The 27273-nt window shown below is 42.4% G+C and overlaps 1 protein-coding gene across 12 annotated transcripts in view; it reads right to left on the reverse strand.

The window, feature by feature from the left end:
- Nucleotides 1-9384: 9384 nt before the first annotated feature.
- Nucleotides 9385-27273, reverse strand: part of TPM1 (tropomyosin 1) — a 45064-nt gene continuing 27175 nt past the window's right edge. For 7 of the 12 annotated variants that reach the window (XM_044279812.1, XM_044279809.1, XM_044279811.1 and 4 more), the window contains one exon: nucleotides 9385-9617. In XM_044279812.1, coding sequence (XP_044135747.1) covers nucleotides 9535-9617 — 83 coding nt within the window. In that variant the 3' untranslated portion in view covers nucleotides 9385-9534. Of the gene's footprint in view, nucleotides 9618-14194; nucleotides 14376-26814; nucleotides 26974-27273 lie in introns of those variants that run through there. The other 5 variants (XM_044279806.1, XM_044279815.1, XM_044279817.1 and 2 more) reach the window with 2 other exon arrangements.

Consider the following 27273-nt stretch of genomic DNA (forward strand, 5'->3'; position numbering starts at 1 on the left):
GCCAGTTTCTTTGTAGCGCTTGATGGTTTTTGTGACTGCACTTGGGGACACTTTCAAAGTTTTCCCAATTTTTCGGACTGACTGACCTTCATTTCTTAAAGTAATGATGGCCACCCGTTTTTCTTTACTTAGCTGCTTTTTTCTTGCCATAATACAAATTCTAACAGTCTATTCAGTAGGACTATCAGCTGTGTATCCACAACTGCAACTGATGGTCCCAACCCCATTTATAAGGCAAGAAATCCCACTTATTAAACCTGACAGGGCACACCTGTGAAGTAAAAACCATTTCAGGTGACTACCTCTTGAAGCTCATCAAGAGAATGCCAAGAGTGTGCAAAGCAGTAATCAAAGCAAAAGGTGGCTACTTTGAAGAACCTAGAATATGGCATATTTTCAGTTGTTTCACACTTTTTTGTTATGTATATAATTCCACATGTTAATTCATAGTTTTGATGCCTTCAGTGTGAATCTACAATTTTCATAGTCATGAAAATAAAGAAAACTCTTTGAATGAGAAGGCATGTCCAAACTTTTGGTCTGTACTGTACATGGGGACCTAATTACCGGGGATAAGGATATTTTGGGGGTATTCCATGCTCACTTTAGGGACGTCTATCGGTCTAGACTGACAGTCAGCCCAACGGATAGAGAAGTATTTGATGGATATTTCCTTGCCCATTTTAACTGTGGAGCTGTTTGATGGAGATATCCGGCTGGAGGAACTTGAGCTGGCGTTGAGATCTTTTCCTAATGAAAAGGCACCTGAGGGGCGGATGGCTTGCAGGTGGAATTTTATCAGAGGCAACAGGAGTTTCTTCTCCCGCACCTACTTAATGTTTTTTATGAACTCATATCGGGCAGGTACTTTACCCAGTTCGATGAGGGAGGCGATTGTGGTAGTGCTTCCAAAACCAGGCAAGGATCCTACACAGGTAGATTCTTATCATCCCATTTCACTGTTAATGGCAGACGTAAAAATATATATGTTGTCAGTACTATTATTCATGAAGACCAATCTGGCTTGTTGCCAGGAATATCTACATCCTTAAATCTTAGACGCCTGTTCCTGAATCTCCAGTTGGATAAGGAGGAAGGAGGGAACTGTGGGGCTGTGATCTCACTCGATGCTGCAAAAGCTTCTGATAGCGTAGAGTGGGATTACCTTTGGGCAGTTTGGTCCAAAATAGCATTTGGCCCGATTTCCATAAAATGGGTGCAACTGCTCTATAACCAACCCAGAGCTAGGATTAGAGTAAATGGAGGGATTTCTCCAGCGCTGGCACTAGAGAGGGGAACAAAGCAGGGCTGCCCACTGCCACCTCTCTTATTTGCTATAGCGATAGAACCGCTGGCTTGCCTCCTTAGAGCCACACAGATTTTCCAGGGCCTCAAAAGGGGGGGGGGGGGGGGGGGACGGACTTGGAGGAGCATGCATCGCTATATGCAGATTATATCCTGCTATATATAGGTGACCTGATCTCTTCCATAGACCCTATTATCTCACTTATCTCTGAATTTGGCAGGCAGTCTGGACTGCTTATCAACTGGAATAAGTCTGTGATATTCCCTTTGTCCCCAGTCCTGGAAAATTTCTGTCTTGATCATACTAAACTCAGGGTAGTATCCTCATTTAAGTATCTGGGAGTGGACATCTCCATCAATCCAGATAGATACATACCAGATAATTTACTGCCTCTACTAACTAAGTTTAAAACGAAGGCTGCCCATATCCCTAGTGGATAGGGGGTAACCTAATTAAAATGGTGCTGATGCCAAAACTCTTATAGTGCTCCATAATTCTCCAGTATGGATTTCTATACATTATTTTTACAATATTCAGCAAATATTTTGTTTCCTGTTGTGGAAGGATAAGAGAAGTAGAATTAAATATGAACCTCTACAGAGGGCCAAGGATGAGGGTGGTTTGGTGCTGCCTAACCCCTCATTATACTTTCTTTCAGCTCAGCTGCAACACTTTAACCACTTCAACCCCGCTAGCTAAAACCCCCTTCATGACCAGAGCACTTTTTACACTTCGGCACTACACTCCTTTCACCGTTTATCGCTCGGTCATGCAACTTACCACCCAAATGAATTTTACCTCCTTTTCTTCTCACTAATAGAGCTTTCATTTGGTGGTATTTCATCGCTGCTGACATTTTTACTTTTTTTGTTATTAATCGAAATTTAACGATTTTTTTGCAAAAAAATGACATTTTTCACTTTCAGCTGTAAAATTTTGCAAAAAAAAAAACGACATCCATATATAAATTTTTCGCTAAATTTATTGTTCTACATGTCTTTGATAAAAAAAAAATGGTTTGGGTAAAAGTTATAGCATTTACAAACTATGGTACAAAAATGTGAATTTCCGCTTTTTGAAGCAGCTCTGACTTTCTGAGCACCTGTCATGTTTCCTGAGGTTCTACAATGCCCAGACAGTAGAAAACCCCCACAAATGACCCCATTTCGGAAAGTAGACACCCTAAGGTATTCACTGATGGGCATAGTGAGTTCATAGAACTTTTTATTTTTTGTCACAAGTTAGCGGAAAATGATGATTTTTATTTTAATTTTTTTTTTTCTTACAAAGTCTCATATTCCACTAACTTGCGACAAAAAATAAAAAAATTCTAGGAACTCGCCATGCCCCTCACAGAATACCTTGGGGTGTCTTCTTTCCAAAATGGGGTCACTTGTGGGGTAGTTATACTGCCCTGGCAATTTAGGGGCCCAAATGTGTGAGAAGAACTTTGCAATCAAAATGTGTAAAAAAATGGCCTGCGAAATCCGAAAGGTGCACTTTGGAATATGTGCCCCTTTGCCCACCTTGGCTGCAAAAAAGTGTCACACATCTGGTATCGCCGTACTCAGGAGAAGTTGGGGAATGTGTTTTGTGGTGTCATTTTACATATACCCATGCTGGGTGAGAGAAATATCTTGGCAAAAGACAACTTTTCCAATTTTTTTATACAAAGTTGGCATTTGGCAAGTTGGCAAGATATTTTTCTCACCCAGCATGGGTATATGTAAAATGACACCCCAAAACACATTCCCCAACTTCTCCTGAGTACGGCGATACCAGATGTGTGACACTTTTTTGCAGCCTAGATGCGCAAAGGTGCCCAAATTCCTTTTAGGAGGGCATTTTTAGACATTTGGATCCCAGACTTCTTCTCACACTTTCGGGCCCCTAAAAAGCCAGGGCAGTATAAATACCCCACATGTGACCCCACTTTGGAAAGAAGACACCCCAAGGTATTCAATGAGGGGCCTGGCGAGTTCATAGATTTTTTTTTTTTTTGCATAAGTTAGCGGAAATTGATTTTTTTTTGTTTTTTTCTCACAAAGTCTCACTTTCCGCTAACTTAGGACAAAAATTTCAATCTTTCATGGACTCAATATGCCCCTCACGGAATACCTTGGGGTGTCTTCTTTCCGAAATGGGGTCACATGTGGGGTATTTATACTGCCCTGGCTTTTTAGGGGCCCTAAAGCGTGAGAAGAAGTCTGGAATATAAATGTCTAAAAATGTTTACGCATTTGGATTCCGTGAGGGGTATGGAGAGTTCATGTGAGATTTTATTTTTTGACACAAGTTAGTGGAATATGAGACTTAGTAAGAAAAAACAAACACAAAAAAAATATATATTTCCGCTAACTTGGGCCAAAAAAAATGTCTGAATGGAGCCTTACGGGGGGGGGGGGGGGGGGGGGGGTGATCACCCATATAGACTCCCTGATCACCCCCCTGGTAAGGCTCCATTCAGACGTCCGTATGATTTTTACGGATCCATGGATTGGATCCGCAAAACACATGCGGACGTCTGAATGGAGCCTTACAGGGGGGTGATCAATGACAGGGGGTGATCAGGGAGTGTATATGGGTGATCACCCCTCTGTCATTGATCACCCCCCTGTAAGGTTCCATTCAGACGTCCGCATGTGTTTTGCGGATCCGATCCATGTATCCGTAAAAATCATACGGACGTCTGAATGGAGCCTTACAGGGGGGTGATCAATGACAGGGGGTGATCAGGGAGTGTATATGGGTGATCACCCCCCTGTAAGGCTCCATTCAGACGTCCGCATGTGTTTTGCAGATCCGATCCATGTATCCGTAAAAATCATACGGACGTCTGAATGGAGCCTTACAGGGGGGTGATCAGGGAATCTATATGGGTGATCACCCGCCTGTCATTGATCACCCCCCTGTAAGGCTCCATTCAGACGTCCGTATGTGTTTTGCGGATCCGATCCATGTATCCGTAAAAATCATACGGACGTCTGAACGGAGCCTGACAGGGGGGGTGATCAGGGGGTTCATAAGGGGTTAATAAGTGACGGGGCGGGGGGGTGTAGTGTAGTGTGGTGTTTGGTGCGACTTTACTGAGCTACCTGTGTCCTCTGGTGGTCGATCCAAACAAAAGGGACCACCAGAGGACCAGGTAGCAGGTATATTAGACGCTGTTATGCGTCCAGGAGTAAATCAACCACCTCCCGGACACATCGGTGCATTAGGCGGTCGGGTGGTGGTTAAAGGGATGGAATACGGCGGGAGAAGTGGGGAGAGAAGGTAGGCTAGTGGCATGGGCATCTGGTTATTTGCCACTAGTAGTCCTGGAGGGGGATGTAGACCCTAGGTTTAAATCTGCTCAAATTCTGGTGCTTATGCAGAGGGTGTAGACTAAGGCTAGAGAACTCTTGGGTAGCTCAGGACTGTTGAATCTCTCTCCCATCTGGAATAATCCTCTGTTACCTGAATTACCCCAATTAACGGGGTTCTCCCAACGAGGAAGTAATGGCGTTTGGCATATTGGCCAATTATACTCCCAGAGACTTCTAAAGCAGTTTCAGCAGCTGTGTTCCGAGTTTGGCCTCCCCTCCACACGTTTCTATAAATACTTGCAGCTGAGGCACGCATTGGATGCGCAATTAAGGCTTTCCTCACTACAGTACATGACTAATCAGACGCTTGATGCTGTGGTGGCAACAGGGTCTGTAAATGGAGCCATCTCAAAAGTATATGTTTCATTGCATGAGGACTTCTTGAAAAAAAAAAAAAATAAATCCTGACTCAGATTAAAGCAAAATGGGAAGAGGATGTGGGAACAATTGCTGACACCCAGTGGGACGAAGTACTCGTATTAACCCCAAATGTATCCCTTAGTGAAGCAGCTAGGCTATTGCAGCGGTTTATGCTCTATAGAGAGTATATTAAACCCCAGTATTTCTCTATAAAAATGGATATAGAACTGATTCCTGCTGTCCGCAGTGTGGGGAGGCAGGGGCTGACTTATTTCACATGTTGTGGAGCTGTGATAACCTGAAAAGTATACTGGCATGACGTTGTAAAACCTACAGTGCAAACTTTTCCCCTGATCCTAAAATGTGTCTGCTTGGTATCTTTCATGCCTACAGCCGCCTATTATTATAGGTATTAATAGAATGCTATACCAGGCACGTAAACCACTGGCAGAGAGGTGATTCACCCGCTTCCTCCAGTTATAGCATAGTTTATTGCTAGGCTGAATGTAGGGATTTGATTGGAAAGGAGGGGGGGGGGGGGGGGGGGAAGGTATATTGCAAATGAAATTGTCTTTCAAAATTTGAGTATTAGTCTCTGAATAGACCGATCCGGAGTAAGCAGTCCTTGGCTGGCTCTTAATAGTACACATTATGGGATAACATTGCTCAATGTGTTAGGTGAGTGGAGGCTATTGATGGAATGCTGCCACCACCTGTGTCTTCTCATTAACTGACAAAGAAATGTAGGCTATTCTAGCCTGCTGCCATTTATGTACGGGTTATATTGGCTACAGACTGTTAATGTTCTGTCTTGGAGAGGGGGGGGGGGGAGGGGGGGATTTGTTGTTGAGATTGCACTCACGGTTTATTCTTTGACTAATCAAGATTGAATTGTCTACACAATGTATTTTTGAATCCACATGACTTCTCTTGTGATGAAGTGAACTTCTTTTATATATCCCAAAAAAAAAGCCCCCACACAAGACCATAGAATAAAAATATGGCCCTCAGAAAAAAAAAAAAATTTAACCACTTGAAAAAAAAAAAACTAAAATTGGTATCTCTGTAATCATACTAATCAGTAGAATTAAGATAATGTCATTTTTCCTGCACAGTCCATGCTGCAATAACAAAAACACAAGAAGCAATAGCAGAATTGCTGCCTTTTCTTTATTCGGCTTCTCAAAAAGTGTAATAAAGTGGCCAGAAAATTGTAAGTACCAATGATAAATGGCAACTAATCCCACAAAAAATAAATAAGCCCCCACACAGCTCAGTTGAGAAAAATATAAATGTTTCGTTCTCAGAAAATGCTGTAATGGTGCCTCAGGCTGTTATATAGCAACATGTCGTCTGTAAACCAATCCATCAAAATATCCACTGAAAATTCAAAAGGTGATCTTTCCCTTCTGAACTCTGCCGTGTACATCAGTTTACACCCACATTTATGACATTACAATACCCGTCTTACAATGTAAAGGGCATTGTGAGGCTCAGATGGCATGCGCTGGGCACAACATATTGGCCACTGAAATGCCATATCTGTGGAAAACTTGCAATTTGAATTTTGCACAGTCCACTGCACATTCATTTCTACAAAACACCTGTGCGGTCAAAAAGCTCACTAAACACCTAGGCTACTTTCACACTTGCGTTTTTTCTTTGCGGATCCGTTACAATAATACAACCACATGCATCCTCCATGAACGGATCCGGTTGTATTATGTCTTTTATGGCCAAGACTGATCTGTCATGACAGCCAAAAAAAGTTTCACTTTGCACCATCTGCTGTTAATTTTTGCCAAACAAAATGGGGGGGGGGGGGGGGGTAGTCAAAACGCTCACTACATCCCTTGGTAAATTCTGTAAGGGAGTTTCCACAATTGGGTCACTTCTTGGGCGGATGCGGGGGGGGCAGGTTGTCATTATATTTCACCTCGGAGCCTCTGCAGTTGTCAGCCAGTGCAGTATAAGTCACCAAACTAGGCCTTAAATGCACATGGTGCTCCTTCCTTTCTGAGCCGTGCTGTGCACCCAGACAGCAGTTTACAAGAACCTATTTGGCGTTACCGTATTCAAGACAAAATGGGTAGCAAATTGTGGGGTGCAATACATCCTATTAAGGCTACTTTCACACTAGCGTTCGGGGCTCCGCTGTTAGATTAAAAAAAAAAAAATCTGCAAAAAAGTGAACTTTTGAAATTTCACATCCATTTTTCTTTAATTCTTGTGGAACATCTAAAGGGTTAATGAAGTTTGTAAAATTAGTTTATAATACCTTGAGGATTTTAGCTTGGGGTGTTTTTTGTTATGTAGGCCCCTCAGTCACTTCATTGCTGAATTGATCCTTTTAAAATTAGGTTTTGGGAAAAAGAAAAAATTTCATTTAAAATTCTAAGCTTTCTAATGTCAAAATAAATAAAAATTTACATTTACAAAATGATGCCAATATAAAAAGGTGTGCATATGAGGAATGTTAAGTAATAATTTTATGAGGTGTCACTGTCTTGTCTTAGAGACAGTGAAATTCAAATTTTGAACATGGCAATTTTTATTTTATTTTTTAGAAAGGAAAAGTTTTACCTTTGACTCAAATTTACCACCGTTATGAAATACAATTTGTCAAAATAATCTCAGAAAGGCTTGGATAAGTTAAAGCATTCCAAGGTTATTACCATATAGTGACAGTCAGATTAGCAAAAATTTTCCTGGGCCTTAAAAGGAGTTTTCCAAGATTTTTATATACGGTAGTTATGACCTCTGGATAGGTCATCAGTACCCAAATGGTGAGGGTTGATCAGCGGCAGTCCTGGGTCACCCACCAATCCGGTACTTCTGACCTATCCAGAGGATAGATCAGTAAAAACAAAAATTAGGAAAACCCTTTAAAAAGGTGAAAAGTGGCTAGGGTTAATCATAAAAAAAAAAAAAGTGTGTAAATATGTCCCAAAAGCAAAAAAAAAAAATTGACTGGACGTAATCCATACAGGCAGCAAAGCTTAGGAAGACAAAAATATAGAAAATTTCAAGTGTGCTTTTTATTTCATATTACAAGGTTTTACGCTTTTGGTTCAAATCTAAAACTTGTGTAAAAATAAAACAAAATAGAAGTGATGCATTGCAAAGGCTATGTCCACATTGATAATCTCTCCCAAATTTGCATTATTCTGGAATAGTTAGAAGATCTGCATTCAGTTAAAAAAAAAAAAAAAAAAAAAAAAAAAAAAAAAAAAAAAAAAAAAAAAAAATATATATATATAGGGGGAGGAGGAATGCAGTTAGGCCATATAAACAGACCTGATGTAAAGATGATTTGGAAGACAATAAGTCTACACTGACCAGCTGCTGAAATCTCAGATTTTAAATTAGATACAAGTTAAATAAACTAAAGTCTATAAACAACCATTGTACATTAGAACAACCGTATGTAAATTCAAATAACCCTTTCTATAGTAAACATTGGGTATGTGCCATACTGCTTTTCGGGAATATATCTTCATATAATCAAGATGGTTCTAGCTTTGGCTATATTAATATATATATATATTTAGGTTAGGTAAAGGGAAACTCATGTTTTTGACCTGGAGCAATTTACCATAATCTCGTTCACATGCCATCCAGTGTAAACACTATACTAAAGCCTATAATGGATTCTGTTCTGTTTTACACGTCTTCAGCATGACCATGTTCTATAGAGGTATATGGATTTGGACCAGATATTTGGTTGTGATGATTTTTAGAGATGAGCGAATTTATGCTCATGAAATTCGTTCACACTTCATTTGGTGGTAAAAGGTAAATTGCGTTATGGATTCCGTTACCACGGACCATAACGCAATTCTATGACGGGATGCCTTTAGAGGCATTTGGTTATTCATTTCGTCATAATAGAAGTCTATGGGCTGCAAACCGGATCAGTCCCGTTTCCATTATGCAGCCCATAGACTTCTATTATGATGGAACGAATAACGGAATGCCTCTAAAAGGCATTCTGTCATAGAATTGCGTTATGGTCCGTGGTAAAGGAATCCATAATGCAATTCACCCTTTAGCACAAAAAAGGAAAAAAAAAAAAAAACATGAACGTATTTCAAAGGAGGAAATTCGCTAGCCTTTAATGATTTTGCATCTAGAAACTGAAAAAATAAAAGTTAAATTTGTATGACAACTGAATTTGAATAAAAATTAGCAGGCAGGCAGATACCCAAACAAACCGTTAAAATATCAGACACGTTTGGAAGATGTTTGGCCATTAACAGGCCACCCATTCTTGGCACGATGGCTAACTGCATTCTCATCCATCCCTTCCCAGTTTTATCTGTTGACCCCCCCATTTAGTCTTTAGCCATTTGTAAAAAGGGAAGGAGGGAGAGGAGGGAAGAAGGGAAAAAACAAAAAACAAAAAACTAAACGTATATCCATTCCAATCCCAGCCATTATCGGGACTTGTCAAGCAGTGTCTTCAGAAAACCAGATGTCACAGGTAAACACCGGCAGATCTTTTTACATGTTGTTTAATTCCTGAAGTGTTTGGTCCAACATTTGATGCATATTTAAGTTCTCTTCTTTTGCATGTGTCACTTTTTCTGTTTAAAAAATAAAATAAAAATCATGAGGGTAAGGTATGTGACAGTCTTCTGTCTAGACACCAAATTAATGCGCAAAACAATTACACAAAAGCAGTTAGTTCTATGCACTCAACTCACATGCGTTAACATTTTCATGAATATAGCATTCAGTAAAAACAAAAAAACGCGAGTGGAATATGACCATGTACATGTATCCTTGTGGATCTTTTCTACTAAAGCTAGAAAAACGAATGAATGCGGATTAAGGCCCTGTTCACATCTCCGTCAAGCAGATCTTGCACAAATGCAGTCTGTTGGCAGGACAAAAAAAAAAAAAAAAGTTGCATACAGCGGTATTTGTCCAACCAAAACTTGGCATTTATGCCGTAAAAGCATCCGGATCTCATTACAGTCAATGGGGATCAAGTGGTAAACTGAAGAATTCTGCAATGCCAAAACCGGTAGTCTGCTGGATCTGCTTGACGGAGATGTGAACAAGGCCCAAGTCACATTTATAAATGGTTCCATGTACATATATTTTCTTTAAATACATTTAAGACTGGGTAAATTTGTAATTTTGGCAACTATTTCCATGCAATAAAATGGGTTACATTTAACAGGAAAATAAAATTAGAAACATTTAAAAGGAAAACAAACAACCGGCGAGGATAAGTCGTGTTATAAGGTTGCTAAATTAGTAATTAGATTACTTTAAAATGAAAGCATATGATCACCTTTGTAGATAAATACAGTATATCCCTTATTTGCATAAAAAGTTGAGCAACTTTACATATCCTCCGCTTTAGGGTACTTTCACACTAGCGTTATTCTTTTCCGGTATTGAGTTCCGTCCTAGGGGCTCAATACCGTAAAAAAAAAAATATATATATATTATTAGTTTAATCCCAATGCATACAGAATGGAGAGCATTCCGTTCAGGACGTCTTCAAGTTCAGTCCCTCTTACGGTATTTGGCCGGAAAAATAAAATAAAAATACTGCAGCATGCTGTGGTATTTTCTCAGTCCAAAATTCCGGAACACTTATTTCCATTGAAATGTATTAGTGCCGGATCAGGCATCAAAATTGCCACTGACTGATCCAGTCTGCGCAGACCTTTAAAAATAATAAATACTGGATCCGTTTTTTCCGGATGACACCAGAGAGACGGATCCGGTATTTCAATGCATTTGTCAGACAGATCCACATCAGTCTGCAAATGATATCAGTTTGCATACAGATTTCCGTATCCGGCAGGCAGTTTCGGCAACAGAACTGCCTGCTGGATTCTCAACGCAAGTGTGGAAGTACCCTTAATTCTCTGACACTAATCCCAAATGACACATTCTACTCCAGAGCTATGTTTATAGGTTACATTTAGTACTGCATTTTGGGAAAGTGTCCCTCTAAAAAAGGTGGCCATACACAGTCTAAACTTCAGCCAAAACGATGATTTGTTAGGCGAAATTTAACAACGGAGGACATACCATCGTCTAAAACAGCGGTCAGCAACCTCCAGCTTTTGTGAAACTACAACTCCCAGCATGCATACTTGCTCTGCTATTCTCAGAACCCCCATATAAAGGAATGGAGTATGCTGGGAATTGTAGTTTTACAACAGCTGGAGTGCTGCAGGTTGATGGAGGAAAAAGATCATTTGTGAAAGAAAGTTCTTTGAAAGAACATTCCCAGAAAGATCTTTGCTCTTTCACCCAGTGTCACTGAACATGTGTGAACTTGTATGGCTGGTTTCAACAACTGTAAAGGTAAATATGGACTAAAATGTGTATGGCCACATCTGTAAAATAAACATTTATCGGATGATCACTTGTTCAACTGCTGATCAACCTACATGGGATGGCCACCTTATATCGCCAACCGGTTGTTGAATGTGATATACAGCGCAACTAAACTCTTTCTGCAGTGATTATATGTATAAACTGTAAGATATAGTACTGTATAATGATCTAAAAAGGCAAACATATGCTACAAATGGTAAAGATAAGATTCACAAATACAAAAAACTACCAACTAAGAATTAGATTTTTGAAAATAAATGGGTTTTTAGAGACCAAAACACTCATGACATTCTTAGAACATTAAAATTAATTCAACCACATTATCTAAAAAAAAAAAAATTGAGTTATTTTCACACCAAGCCATTAATCTTAGACGATATGTACAAGTATTGTTACACCTGATTAAATCACAAGCAAACCATGGCAGAAGTCAATACAATACCTTGTCTAGGTGTACCACACAGTAACATGTGACAGGGCTTCAAGTCACCAGAGGGTTCATTGCTGTTTAATCTACCTCCAAATACTAATATTTATTATTATTTTTTATTCCTCAAAATATCATCAGTGCTGTATTCGTACAAGAGGCAGACTGCAAACAGGGCTAAACACAAACAGGATGAGTTGGTTCCCCTGCAGTCATCCATAGGTACAGATGGTGCTGGGCTGTAACATCTGAATGGTCTACACAGGGGCTGGGACTGAGAAGCCTAAATGTGACAACTCCATTGGGCCCTACAAGTTGGTTGCTGTAGTGGCGACATGTTAATTGCTTCTCCACTGGATTTTTCGGACTCGTAGCGAATGTTTTGTCTGGTCCATGTGTGCCTGATGCCAGCAGATCTAATCTACTGGATTTTAGATGCTCTGTACTACCAACAGTTTATGTGCAGCAACCAGTAAATGTATCCACAGAATATGCACTACCATCACAGGGAAGGGCATGCTTGGAGGCAATACAATTAAATACCGTACATGTTTATAGGCACATCAGACAAAGGAGCTGGCCCAAAGAATAGTTGGATAGCAGTTAGATATTTTTTTTTCAGAATGTCAGTGTCCATAGAAATTAAAAACATTGAAAAATTGAGACAAAGTAGACTGTGCAAGCACTCGGAACATGACAAGCATTGCTCTGTGCTGTAATATACACCCATAATGCATGTATTTATATGTTCATGTTATTACATTTGCATAAAGTGAGATTAAGCGCCAACCTCCAATTCAGATTAGAAGAAAAAAATGTAATTAAAATTAAAAAAAAAAATGTTGCAAAATAGTAAGATTACATAAAATTGTTCCACCCCTTTGTATAAACAGAGGGAATAGAATTTTTTTTTTTGAAAATATAGATCAGTTCATTGAAACCAGTCACTAAATTGCAGAACATAACCTGTAAAGGCTGTGTGCATTGATCAGTTTTTAGGTTAAAGCTTAAAGGGGGTGTGCACCTTTTGCACACTTACCTGCTTCCTGGCACCGACTCCCTGACTGCTCCGCTGAACTCTGTGGATGTAAACTTCCTGTTTGACACCACTGCAGCCAGTTGCATCATGACAAATGGTGACATAACACAAGGGGAGCAGGCTGCTGTTGCAGCCAGTGATTGGCTGCAGCTGTGTCAAACACTAAGTTTACATCCAGGGAGCCGAATTGAGCAGCTGAGGTCATAGAACAAGCGTTTGGAGCCAGGGTTGGAAAGCAGGCATCTATGCTTCCCTTTGCTAAAGCACCCCCAAAAGATGCACAACCCCTTTAAAATCACCGTAAACATTAAGCGTCTTTCCAATATACTTTGACTGTTCCATGCCATTTTCAAGACCTTAGTTTGTAGTCAGTGAATGAGATTTCTCTTGTTTAGGGAGCATTCACAACCGTATAAATGGATCTGCATCCGTTCCGCAAACTTGCGGAACGGGTGCGGACCCATTAATGTCAAAGGGGCCACAAAAGATGCGGACAGCACACCGTGTGCTGTCCGCATCCGTTGTGCTGTTCCATGGCCCCGCAAAAAAAGCGCATGTCCTATTCTAGAATAGGCACTCTATATAGCAAAATGCGGCATCAGTGTTTTGCGGATCCGCAATTTGTGGACCGCAAAACACTTACGGCCGTGTGAATGCTCCCTAACATGCAGAGGCTGGAAACCTGTACATGGCTAGTCCTGCTCTGACAGAAGTGGATACAATTGTATCAAGCCTAGACCATGCTCTGTGAGCTACACAAGGCTTTCTGGTAGTTTGCAACAATGTGTCAGTCTACAGTGGAGACTGGCTAGAATGAGAGCAGCACTAGTCATGTACTGGTTTGCATCCTCTGGATACAAGGCCCCATGCTCACAACCATATTTTTGGTCTGCATCCGATCTGCATTTTTTGCGGATTGGAAGTGGACCTATTCATTGCAATAGGGCTGTAGACAGCAGTGTGGAGCGTTTTACACAATCACCCAAAGTAAAAAGGCATTTTACTGTAATTGACCAATAAGCGGCAGCTGCCTCCTTATCCGATGGAGCAGACGGGCAATACCACGCGTAAATGCCCTGCAGTGAAGATGACTGGCCAGCAACAATATATGTCACTACAGTTTGGGCCCCCGCTGGTACGTACCCATAAATGAATTGCTACTTTTACTCATGCAAGATCACATATAGGAAGGACATAACGTTCATAAAATGGTAGTGCAGGCACTGTGTAAAGCACATACAGAGATGTCCTACAAGTGTCAAAAGTACAGATTTGCAGTTTTATTAAAGGTTCATTTAAGGTATTCAATAAATAATGCAGAAAAGCAGAGAGAAAATACACAGTGGGTCTTTTATTTTACAGAGTGTCTGTACAGCAGAAAAGTGACTGCAGGATTACTACAGAAAGATGGGTGTAAGAGTTCCCAGAAGAGACTAGAAGAAAAAGACAGCACAGAAAGGTGTATCCAGCCCAGGAAGGATAGAGATGACCATATCAAGCAGAGTGCTTTATCTGTATAGAGAGGGAAAAAGAGAAAATAAGACCGACTAAAAAGGAGGAAAAAAAAAAAAAAAAAAGTTTAAGGGTACTTTCACACTTGCGTGGTTTGATTCCAGCAGGCAGTTGCCTAAACTGCCTGATCAGGAAAACTGTTTGCAGACTGATCAGTATGACAAATGCATTGCAATACCGGATCCGTTTTTTCCGGTGTCATCCGAAAAAACGGATCCAGTATTTATTATTTTTCACATTTTTTAAAAGATCTGCGCATGCACAGACCACAAAACAGGATCAGTTTTACCAGAACACTTGATACCAGATACAGCTTTAATACATTTCAATGGAAATGAATGGCGGATCCGGAATTCAAGCAAGTGTTCCAGAATTTTGGCTGGAGGAAATACCGCAGCATGCTGCAGCATTTTCTCAGTCTAAAAACCCTACAGTGACTGAACGGAAGACCACCCGATGCATGCTGAACAGACTGCTCTCCATTCAGAATGCATTAGGATAAAACTCAGTTTTTTCCGGTATTGAGCCCCTAGGATGGAACTCAATACCGGAAACATTTAACCCAAGTGTGAAAGTACCCCAACCTAGGCCTTGTTCACATACAGCAGTTTTAATGCCATTTTAGCCATATTTCCCTTACACCTTTATCACTCCTAGTCTTGGATTCAAAAAACAAAAAAAATAAGTTAAAAAAATTGAGGTGTGTGAACCCATCCTAAAGAAAATTCTAAGAACACAGCAGGAAGCTGGAGCAAGGAAATACATTTTTGACAGCATCTCATTCAGCGCTGACTAAAGTTAGTATGTTCACGTGGCCACCATGCATCTTCAGTGCCTAGAGAAATCAGTGATCATAAAACGTATATATGACCGCATTCTACGTGCAAGTAATCCAGACCATACTATCTCACTGTGTGCAATACTCAGTTACTACTTGACAGCACATACTGAAGTCTACATGTGAAATCCCAAAAGCACATGCACAGATCCAGGGTCAACAACAAGCATGAAGAAAGCTCCAGGTCATTTCCTTAGGAGTGGATCTTTAAATATAATGAAGGGGATTTTTTATTTTATTTTTTATAACCACTGATTGTGCAAGGAGTGACAATGCCGCGACACAGCCTCATTCACTTGAATGGAAGATTGGTGGGGGTTCCTCAACATAAGGTCCCAACCCTCTAATCAAGATATGCCATAGCCTAATGAGGGAAAACTTCTTTAAAATCAGTGTAGATACTTTTCATACGTGCCCAGGTTATGTAATCTAGATTAAGACTACTAAATAGGGGTGCACCGAAATTTCGGCACCGAAATTTCGGCCCCCAGCTCCTCCTCCCAGTCCCTCCCCGCTATTTTCTATTAATTGTACACATTTTATAATAACTAGTCTGTACTGGAGCGGCAATGGGGGGGGTTCTGTGGATGGCACTGTTATGAGGTGGGGGGGGGGGGTCTGTGGATGGCACTGTTATGAGGTGGGGGGGGGGGGGGTCTGTGGATGGCACTGTTATGAGGTGGGGGGGGGGGGGTCTGTGGATGGCACTGTTATGAGGTGGGGGGGGGGGTCTGTGGATGGCACTGTTATGAGGTGGGGGGGGGGGTCTGTGGATGGCACTGTTATGAGGTGGGGGGGGGGTCTGTGGATGGCACTGTTATGAGGGGGGGGGGGGGTCTGTGGATGGCACTGTTATGAGGTGGGGGGGGGGTCTGTGGATGGCACTGTTATGAGGTGGGGGGGGGGGGTCTGTGGATGGCACTGTTATGAGGTGGGGGGGGGGGGGTCTGTGGATGGCACTGTTATGAGGTGGGGGGGGGGGGGTCTGTGGATGGCACTGTTATGAGGTGGGGGGGGGGGTCTGTGGATGGCACTGTTATGAGGTGGGGGGGGTCTGTGGATGGCACTGTTATGAGGTGGGGGGGGGGGGTCTGTGGATGGCACTGTTATGAGGTGGGGGGGGGGGTCTGTGGATGGCACTGTTATGAGGTGGGGGGGGGGTCTGTGGATGGCACTGTTATGAGGTGGGGGGGGGGGTCTGTGGATGGCACTGTTATGAGGTGGGGGGGGTCTGTGGATGGCACTGTTATGAGGTGGGGGGGGTCTGTGGATGGCACTGTTATGAGGTGGGGGGGGGTCTGTGGATGGCACTGTTATGAGGTGGGGGGGGTCTGTGGATGGCACTGTTATGAGGTGGGGGGGGGTCTGTGGATGGCACTGTTATGAGGTGGGGGGGGTCTGTGGATGGCACTGTTATGAGGTGGGGGGGGTCTGTGGATGGCACTGTTATGAGGTGGGGGGGGGTCTGTGGATGGCACTGTTATGAGGTGGGGGGGGGTCTGTGGATGGCACTGTTATGAGGTGGGGGGGGTCTGTGGATGGCACTGTTATGAGGTGGGGGGGGGGTCTGTGGATGGCACTGTTATGAGGTGGGGGGGGGTCTGTGGATGGCACTGTTATGAGGTGGGGGGGGGTCTGTGGATGGCACTGTTATGAGGTGGGGGGGGGGTCTGTGGATGGCACTGTTATGAGGTGGGGGGGGTCTGTGGATGGCACTGTTATGAGGTGGGGGGGGGTCTGTGGATGGCACTGTTATGAGGTGGGGGGGGGTCTGTGGATGGCACTGTTATGAGATGGGGGGGGTCTGTGGATGGCACTGTTATGAGATGGGGGGGGGTCTGTGGATGGCACTGTTATGAGATGGGGGGGGGGTCTGTGGATGGCACTGTTATGAGATGGGGGGGGGTCTGTGGATGGCACTGTTATGAGGTGGGGGGGGGTCTGTGGATGGCACTGTTATGAGGTGGGGGGGGGTCTGTGGATGGCACTGTTATGAGGTGGGGGGGGGTCTGTGGATGGCACTGTTATGAGGTGGGGGGGGGTCTGTGGATGGCACTGTTATGAGGTGGGGGGGGGTCTGTGGATGGCACTGTTATGAGGTGGGGGGGGGTCTGTGGATGGCACTGTTATGGGGTGGGTGGGTAATATGATTTATTAAATTCATGAAAAAGAATTAATAAAATCATTTAAAAAAAAAAGTATTTTAAAAGTATGTGGGCAAAAAGGCAGTTTCGGTCTCGGTCAAGGGGTATCCTGAATTTTCGGTTTCGGACCAGAATTTTCATTTCGGTGCACCCCTACTACTAAAGATTGAGTCTTTATAGCCAACATTTATAAATGGACACATCCAATGCAAGTGATGTTTAAGCATCTGCTAGCTTGAACAGATCTGCAAGTAGTAATCATTATGTCTTACTGCCTGGGGGGTGTTTAAGAGAAAGTATAGCCATCCAGGCCTGTTGAATCCATGAGAAAAGGCAACTTTGCGACCTTAGCTACCAGTTTAGAAAACTTATCCTAAAAGGAGATTGCATAGGAGACAGAGTATGTAACTAGTTATTGAAATGCAGATAATGATACTATCCAAATAAAGGCTCATCTAAATCTATACAAGGAGACCCATGTGATCCAAATGTAGTGCAGCAGATAACAGAGGAGACTGAATAATGCATGGAATCATCTGCTTTCCAGGATGTATTTGAGTAGTCAGTATAATGCACAGCCAGATCATAAACATTAGAGGCATGTGCAACAATGTCCCGCGACACAGGATTTCAACATGCCCATTCCTTTGTGGTCATAGGAGATTAAGTGCAAGACTGTAGAAATGCTGAAAGTGTATGGGACCCCTAAGGCTAAATGCACACCATCAGGATTGCGTGCAGAAAACACACACCGTAGGTCATGTACATTGTAATCTATGAGAATTTGAAATTTTCAATGCACACGATTAGGGTTGTTGCAGGTATCGAAATTTCGATTCTTTTGTCCCGGTATTAATACGATACCGGGATTTCCATTTTTTTCGATACTGGGCTGCGCAGTCTAGTATCACAGAACATGAGCGCGCTGCTGTGAGCGCGCTCATGTTCCCTCAGCAGCACAGGGGAGAAGGAAGCAGTCTTCCTCCCCCCCCCCCCCCCCCCGTGCTGCTGCCACCAGTGAGGAGAGAGGGGCGGGCACACTGCACCACCAATGATAAGACTTTTCCTACATAGGGCAGCACCCAGAGATGTCCCAGCACTTCCTATTATTCCTGGGTGCCGCTCAGTTCGCCCGCTGTGGCCCCATTACCATCTCCTGCTCCGAATACTAATTACCATCGGAGCAATGGGCAGGAGACGACAGCTTCTCTAATGGGCGTTCCTTCTCCCTGGCTGTAGCTCTGTCTAATCGCAGCGCAGGGAGAAGGAACGCCCACTAGAGAAGCAGATGTCTCCTCCCCATTGCTCCAATAGTAATGGGGCCACAGCGGGCAAACGGAGTGGTGCCCAGGAATAATAGTAAGTGCTGGGACATCTCTGGGCGCCACTCTATGCAGACTGCTTTAATAAATAGTTATTAAATAAATATAAAAAACAAAACAATATTAAGTATAAATCACCCCCTTTCCCAATTTTACATATAAACAAACATATCGCCACGTCCAAACTATTAAAATATAAAAAAATCTACGCGGTGAACGCCAGAACAGAAAAAAAAAAAATTATTGCGCGATTTGCCATTTTTTAAAATGCGGAATGCACGTGGCTTTTTTGGTTTATTTTTTCCCCGCTTGGTATCGGGCATCGCAATACTTTATGGTATCGAAATAGAATCAAAAGTTTGGTATCGCAACAACTCTACACACGATACAGATTTTTTTCCGTGCGGATTTTGACCTGCGGTGCGGATTTTAAAATCTGCAGCAGGTCAATTTATTTTATTTTTCCTGACCGGATTTTCTTCACTTAGTAAAGCTCGCAAGCGGAAAATCTGCACTAATTGATCCAGATTGACCGCACAGATTTGCCTGCGATTCTCCGCACATGAATCCTGAACGTGTGCATGTACCCTAAAGCTCAGATTTGAAGTTAAAATGGTTGGGGTGCATGAATGTGTATATGTTTAAAGGGAGTCTGTCACCACCATATGGCCATATACAGTGCTTACATTGCCCTATAGCACACCTATACATTAATATAATGGTACCCTTTGTCTTTAGACTTGCAGAAGCTGGAAAAAACGAACTTTGATTGATATGCAAATGAGCACTCGTAAGTGCCCAGGGGCGGCGTTCATGGTGTTGGTGTCCAGGCTGCTCTGCCTTTTTTCATTGTTCCCCAGCCTCTGCATATGCCCGCCCTCCTATTCCTTTGAGTCATCCTTCGGTCCGGCTCAGATCCCGCACCTGCGCACTGCCTCGCTGGGTCGGGGGATGCACACTGCAATGCCCATTGTGGGCACTGCGTCGCTTTAACTACTGTGCATGCTCCGGCAAATGCCACTTTGCCGCTGGTTTTGCGCCGTTCGCCGGAGCATGCGCAGTAGTTAAAGCAATGCGGTGCACACAATGGGCAGCGCAGGGCGCATGCCCCGGCGTGGCAGTGCACAGGTGCGGGATCTCGGCCAGACCGAAGGATGACGCAAGTGAATAGGAGGGCGGGCATATGCAGAGGCTGGGGAATAATGAAAAAAGGCAGAGTAGCCTGGGCACCAACACCGTGAACGCGGCCCCTGGGCACTTGCGAGTGCTCATTTGCATATCAAAGTTATTTTTTCCAGCTTTTGCAAGTGTAAAGACAAAGACACCATAACATTTATGTATAGGTGTACTATAGGGCAATGTAAGCGCTGTATATGGCCATATAGGGTGACAGACTCCCTTTAATAATTATTCTAGTTAAAATCTATACTAATCCCTTCATGAACTTCAGTTTGACAGGAAGCATAGTAGAATCTTCTAGTCATGTCTGCAGATTTCCAAGCGATCCTCTAGTATTGACGAGATGCTGACAAATTGCCCCAATGGAGCCCTTGAATATGCAATGCTTAAAAGTAACTGCATATAATCTAACATATAGCTACAAAAACATCTGTGCTATATAGTTAAAGGGGCTATCTAGGACTAGTAAAAGATGGGTGCAGTCTTCCGAAAACCGCACAATACCCGTCCATAGGTTGTGTGTGGTATTACAGCTCAGCCCCAATGACTTTAATGGAGACGATTGCAATACCAGTCACAACCTATGGACAAGTGCGGAGCTGTTCTTGAAATAAAGCAGCCATGCTTTTCCAAGACCACCCCTTTATATATCTAGAAGAGAAAATGGTTTTGTAGTTATTTAGGTCATACTGTATGCAGTTACCTGTACAGCTTATGAAGGCAACAAAGGGACAGTGTACCCATACCTATGTGCATGACAGATGTTTTAATCCTTCTGGTGCCAGGATCACAAGTGCCCAAGGGGTGTTCTCTCCACATGTAGTACCCAGGTTCTCCTCTCTGCTCTTTTAGGCTACCTATACACATGTACTGTCTTGCAGAAATTCCACACAAATATGTGCGTTGTTGCACCAAAATCCACGCGTTAGGCCTCTTGCACACAACCGTATGGCTTTAGTATTTTGCAGTCTGCAAAAAATATGGATGACGTCTGTGTGCATTCCGTTTTTTTGCAGAACGGAACAGCTGGCCCCTGATAGAACAGTACTATCCTTTACCATAATGCAGACAATAGGACATGTTCCATCTTTGAACGGAACAACGGACACAGAGTACCTTCCGTTTTCTTTGTGGATCCATTGAAATGAATTGCGTTCCGTATATGGAACGCAAGAGGCCTTACTTGCAGTTTTTGGTGTGTATTTTATGTGGGTTGGCCACAGAAAAGGGTGAAATCAACACAATAGAATTGACATGCTGCAGATTTCAAAATCCACAGGGAACGAAAAAGCAAAGTGTACATGAGATTTGCCCGATCTCATACACTTTGCTGGTACTGGATTACGTCAGTTTTTCCCCAATTGCTGCCCCATGTTAACAGGGCTGCGGTTAGCTTAGCAAATGCCACTTTTTGATATTTTATTCAGGCATGGAAATGCTGGTTGGCAGCATATCACCTCATGTAAATAAGGAGATGTACTGGCAACATGGGGTAAAGTGAATAGGGGGTATGAGCAATGGCATTAATCACCAGTGGAAGATTATAATTGGGGCGTTTGGGTCTGTAGCCCCGGCATTGCTGGGGGGACCCAAACTACGGCGGGGCACGGGAGCGCATAGTTCCCTGCCCTGCTGTCGATCACTGCAATAGGCTTCAGGGCTACTAGGCCTGAAGCCTATGCGGTAGTAAAATCCTGATGTAGTGTGTGTGCGCAGTGCGCCTGCACCATAGAGACATAGAATGTGTCGGCAGATAAGAACCATTTGGCCCATCTAGTCTGCCCAATATACTGAATACTATGAATAGACCCTTGGCCCTAGCTACGAGTGAGCGCCGACTGGGACACAGGCAAGTATTAGCTTTTATTTTAATTTTTTGTTGTGCGCCAACCTACTATATGGGGTCAGTGTGGGGGTGTTTCTATTAGGGGACATTATTTTTGGAGACACTATACAGGCATTCTTTCCTGGAGCACAATATAGGGTGTTATTATTACTGGGGGCATTCTAGGGGACATAACTACTGTAGACACTATAGGGACCTTTGGGGTAATTTATCAAACTGGTGTAAAGTAGAAATAGGTTAGTTACCAATTGCAACAGATTTTCCTTTTTTGACAGCTCCTTTGGAAAATGAGAGGTGGAATCTGATTGGTTGCTATGGGCACCTAAGCCAGTTCTACTTTACACCAGTTTGATAAATCACCCCAATTATGAGAACTCTAATGTGTCTGTGTAACAAACTCTGTAGAGACAATATGTGGCTGAAATAATTAGTCATGGCGGTCTGGGTCAAACTGAGAAGAGGAAAGAAGATCTACATGACTGGAGAGGTTACTGGATATAACAGGTATGTGGTGCTGTATTCCCCTATATGTAGAGCTGGCCCACTACTCACTCCAAGTCTTTTTATCATAATCGTATGTATGCATTTTAAATTTGGAAACTAACATTTTTGGTAGTCACCTGCAGGCCTATGTAACAGCCCAGATAACAGTGATAACTTTCTGTGTACAGAATGTAGTAGATGTTCCATGCAGTCCTATGTAACACCCCACATAACTCAATAGTTCACTGTGTTATGTGGGGGTGTTACATAGGACTGCAGGTAACATCTATGACATCTGTAGTCAGAGAATTATGAGATGGTGGAGGTCCGACTCCTGGTACCCCCACCAATCAGCTGTTTGAGGAGACCGCGATGTCCCAGTGAGCGTCGCAGCCTCTTTGCCCCTTACCAAGCTCAGCGCTGACCATTTGATAGCCCTGTGCTTGGTATTACAGCTCAGACCCAATCATATAGATGGGACAGAGCTGCACCTAGACCATGTGAACGATGTTATATGGCCTAGGAAGAGACTTTGGCACTTACGAAGCACCGCAGCCTCTTCATACAGAAAAAAAAAAAAACACACAACTAAAACTAAAATGGAGGGGGTGGGGGGCCCCGAATTGGGTAGACAGCCCAAGGCCTATCATGCGCTTAATCCACCCCTGTTAATCACCAATTCAGCCCCCCTCAAAATCACTGCATAGCATCCAAAAAGGACTCCTTGTCGGCTCTAGCAGACTCCAAATTAGAGGAAAGAGCTGTCGTTCAGGAACCTGGCACTGCATGTGAAGAGAATGCCCAGTGGGCACTGATTGCCAAGACTATACATATAGGTATGCGTGAAAAGATGGTAAAAGCACACCACCATATTATGGCTATATTCTGACATGTGTTTGTCCCCTTTCAGTGCTAATATCAGTATGTTCCCGTTCTGCTGCAAAATGCTTTACAGGGGGGAAAAAAAAAATATAAAAAATAAATAAAAAATAATGAGGCTTGGTGTTAATTATTGCCAGTCTATAAAACTAGTGGTTTGCAAAGTTCTTCAGAGTATCTGATGGTCATTTCCATCAGATCACTGTCGAGCTGCTGGTAGAAGAAGCTCCTCTTTCTATGTGCTGAGCACTAGACACGCTTCTGTTAACATTACTATGTGCAGCAATTACCTATGCAGAGGACGGTTATTTCAGTTATGCATAAATGTAAAGGGGCTTTTAGTAATTGTCCCCAGAAATAGTTATTTGCATCTGCCCTTATTGACCAATTTGAGGCAGGCACCAGATAAACTTTTTTTGTAGTTTCCCCTGGCACTAGAGGAAGGCTATAGGGTAAACTGCTGAAAGCATTTTAAGGACTTCACAAAAGTTAATTTTTCTGGCACCGTAAAATGCTTTTCTTCATATTTCACTACAGACCTTAAGGTAATATCTGGTGACAAAACCCACTTAAAAATGCCATGAAAAACATGGTGTTTTTCACGATAGCGCATAGTCTGAAAAGGTGATTTCAATGGCACCGAAGTTGAAAGGCAAATTTATATTAGAGTCATTAGTGTTCCTGCCTGGAAGGAAAAGCATACAAGTTACATGCAATGGCTCCACTCAACTTTTTCAGTTTGTATAACAGAAAGGGCACAGATCACTAAGAATATTATATCATATCTATCTGGTTCTTGGGCAAAACTAGCACTGCTCTTTCCGCATTCAGAAGCCGATCTTATCAGTGATTAACAGCTATGTGCACACAGGTACAGGAAAGCCCATCATTAATAAGACTTGGTCACTAGGCTCAGAAAGCTTTTAATTAAAAAGAGTTAACGGTGATGGGTCCTCTTTCAATAAAAACGTCTGCATGGCCATATTCTGTATTAAACTAGAGGTTTAAAAGGGGTTGTCTCACTTCTGCAAATGGTATTGATCATATAGGGAAAGTTAATACAAGCCACTTATGAATGTATTGTTGTTATCCAACTTGCTTCCTTTGCTGGCTGGATTCATTTTTCCATCACAATATACACTGCTCGTTTCCATGGTTATGACCATCCTGCAAGCCATCGTGCTTGCACACTATTGGAAAAAGCACGGCAGGGACTGTGGAAGCACACATACGCTAATGCTTTTTCCTATAGTGTGCAAGCATGACCATCACTGATTGATTGCTGGGTGGTTGTAACCATGGATACAAGAAAATTTATATATATATATATATATATATATATATATATATATATATATATATATATATATATATAATTTTTTTTAAGTGGCTTGTATTAATTTCCTCTACATAATAAATGTTATTTGCTGAAGTGAGACACCCTCTTTAAAAAGGGAGTCCGTCAGGTCATATATAACTATTGGCATTGCCCCAAAGTAGATTGCAAACACATTCCAAACCATTGTACCTTGTGTATTTATTCCATGTCCAGAAAAAAATAGCTTTTATTCTGCTGGAAAATGGCTCCCAAATGCTCAGCTGGGCGGGGTTTGCCGTTCCAAGTGCCCAAACCAAACTTAAGAGGGGAGGGCTGCTTTAGCTGCTCATATCTTGGGATTGGTAGCTAGATATATATTGTCTTGTTTGAACGCTGGCATTCCAAGCTTTCAGACAAGAGTAGAATCACAGCATTATATCGGAAGATATAGTCAGGAGTGAAGTTGGTGACATCTACTTTTACACAGATTTCTAAATCCCAAATTCTAACAGCTATATCTTCAGATGTAATTGATAGAATGCTGCGATTCTGGTATTTTCTGAAAGATTAGAATTCCAGCTTTCAAACAAGACCATGTTTCTAGCTGCTAAAGCAGTCCTTCTCAAGTTTGGTTTGTTTTAGACACTTGGGAGCAGTTTTCCAGCAGAATAAAATCACTTTCTCTGGACATAGAATAAAGACACAAGGTACACACACAGGTATGTTTAGAATGTGTTTGCAATCTTCTATGGGGCAATGCCAATAGTTATACAGGTGAAAATGACTTGACAGACCCTTTAATCTTTCGCCAACAGAGGGGTAAAGTGGTTACCTCTATTCTTAAGACAGATTAATGTGCATATGCATCAGGGCATTTAAATAAATGGTTAGCATAAATACACAGAAGCTTGCTCTATATCTAAATCCTATTCCTAAATTTGACTGTAAGTGACAAGCTATAAGTACACTGATGTCTGTTATCAATGGATGACGGGTAATACTACATCTGAGGGCAAAAATACTTTCAAATTGAAATAAAATACAGGCTTTACAGCTTCTAAAGTGAGATGTAGAACATAGTCCAAAATTCCTAAATAACCAAGTAAAGTGCATTTTCAGGCTTTGTATATGAAACTAAATGATGCTTTTAAAACAGAACCTGTGACTAGGTTTGAGGACTGCTAAACCTAGTGAGCGTTACTAGTCCTGCTGGTTTCTACATAATTTAGAATACTGTACTGGGACCTGACTCCAGGCACCGCCAATCAGCTGTTTTTGGAAGCCCTGGTGCGAGAACTACATCGCGCCATCCACTGTGTAGTGGCCAGGCCTACTTACTGCTACACTGTTCTCAGGATAGTCCATTGTGTAGTGCCCAAGTTACTGCAGCACCGTTTCCACTCACTTGAATAGCAAAAGTACAGTAAACGGGCTTGACCACCACAAAATAGACAGAACAGTGTAGATCGGATGCCAAACTTCTGAAAACAGCCGATCAGAGAGTGTGCCAGGAGCTGGACCGCCACCAATCTGATATGACTGACCTATCCTATTGATAGTACATGAATAAGTCCTGGACAACCCCTTTAAAGGGGTTCTCTGGACATTTTAGGTAATCTGTCCTTGGTACTATCCTGTGTAAGGAAAATTGTTTAGGTAGTACTTACCCGTCAGCCCTTGCTCTGCCACAGCCGCCATCTCCACTGCACTCACACAGGTCACGGCCTTATCTGCTCAAATCCCGACCAGATCTGTGCCCTTCTCTTCCTGTTCAGCAGCAGAATAGTAAATCCAGCTGAACAAGAAAAGGGCGCACATCCGGTCAAGAGAGGAAGAGCCCGCAGCCTGTGTGAGTGCAAGGGAGACAGAGCTTCAGCGGAGAGAGGGACAGGCAAGTACCAACTACACAATCTTCCTTCCACAGGACTGTACAAAGGCTGAATTAGCCAAAACCCCTTTAATCTTTTAGGTTGTGCCTGTACAAGAGTATGTAGTGTACATTATTTACATAACAGGGCAAAATTTTGTCAGGCCAACGCCATTGTTGTATTGAGAGGAGCCATTGATGTTCGCATTATTGAATTTATACAGCTTTGCAGTGTTCTACATTAGTGTGCATTGACAGTTTTTATGTAAAGAAAAAAAAATAAAAGCAAAAGAGAATGGTAGAAGCAATGAGTTTACATCTGTTTAACACTGGCTTTCAAATTTAAGACTAAAAAAAGTCAGCTCTTGTATTCGGTATCTACAACTCAAATCGGCAAATTAGGTTTTTCACTGCCTCAGAGGCTCATTTTTGCATTTTAGATTTATGATAATATACCATGAGAGAATTACACTTTACATAGGATGCCAGTTGTTTAAACAGAAGTAAAAAAGTAAGTGGAAGTAAGCGAGAGTGAGCGAAAATAAAATAAAAATATGAAGGTGTGAGGGTAGGACGTGAGTTTTATTAAGCGAGCAGAGAGGGTAAGAACAGAAGCAAAGAAAACATAGAAAGGGGAATTTACATTGAAGTCATGTCATTGAGAGCGTGATCCAGTTCTTCACTGATGGCTTTGTACTTCAGTTTCTGGGCATACAGTTCATCTGCTCAAAGTGAAGGTTGGAGAGAAATTGAAAGGGAAAAAAACAAGAGGGTGGACAGAAAGTGACAAAGGCAAGATATTGTGGTAGACGTAGGACACAAACAGGAAGAATAGGAAAAAAGGAATGGTGGGAAGGGAACATATAGATGAGGAAAATGTGGAAGGGAGTCCAGTGTTCACAACCACCATCCAGGAACATGATGAAGAAGCAGATAGCGTGGTGGAGAAGCAGTGAAGAGCCCGGCATGGAAAACAAATTATGCACGAATTTAAAAAAAGAAGAAGAAAGACAGATTAGCAG

This window comes from Bufo gargarizans, chromosome 2 (genome assembly GCF_014858855.1).
Source record: "Bufo gargarizans isolate SCDJY-AF-19 chromosome 2, ASM1485885v1, whole genome shotgun sequence".
NCBI lineage: Eukaryota > Metazoa > Chordata > Amphibia > Anura > Bufonidae > Bufo > Bufo gargarizans.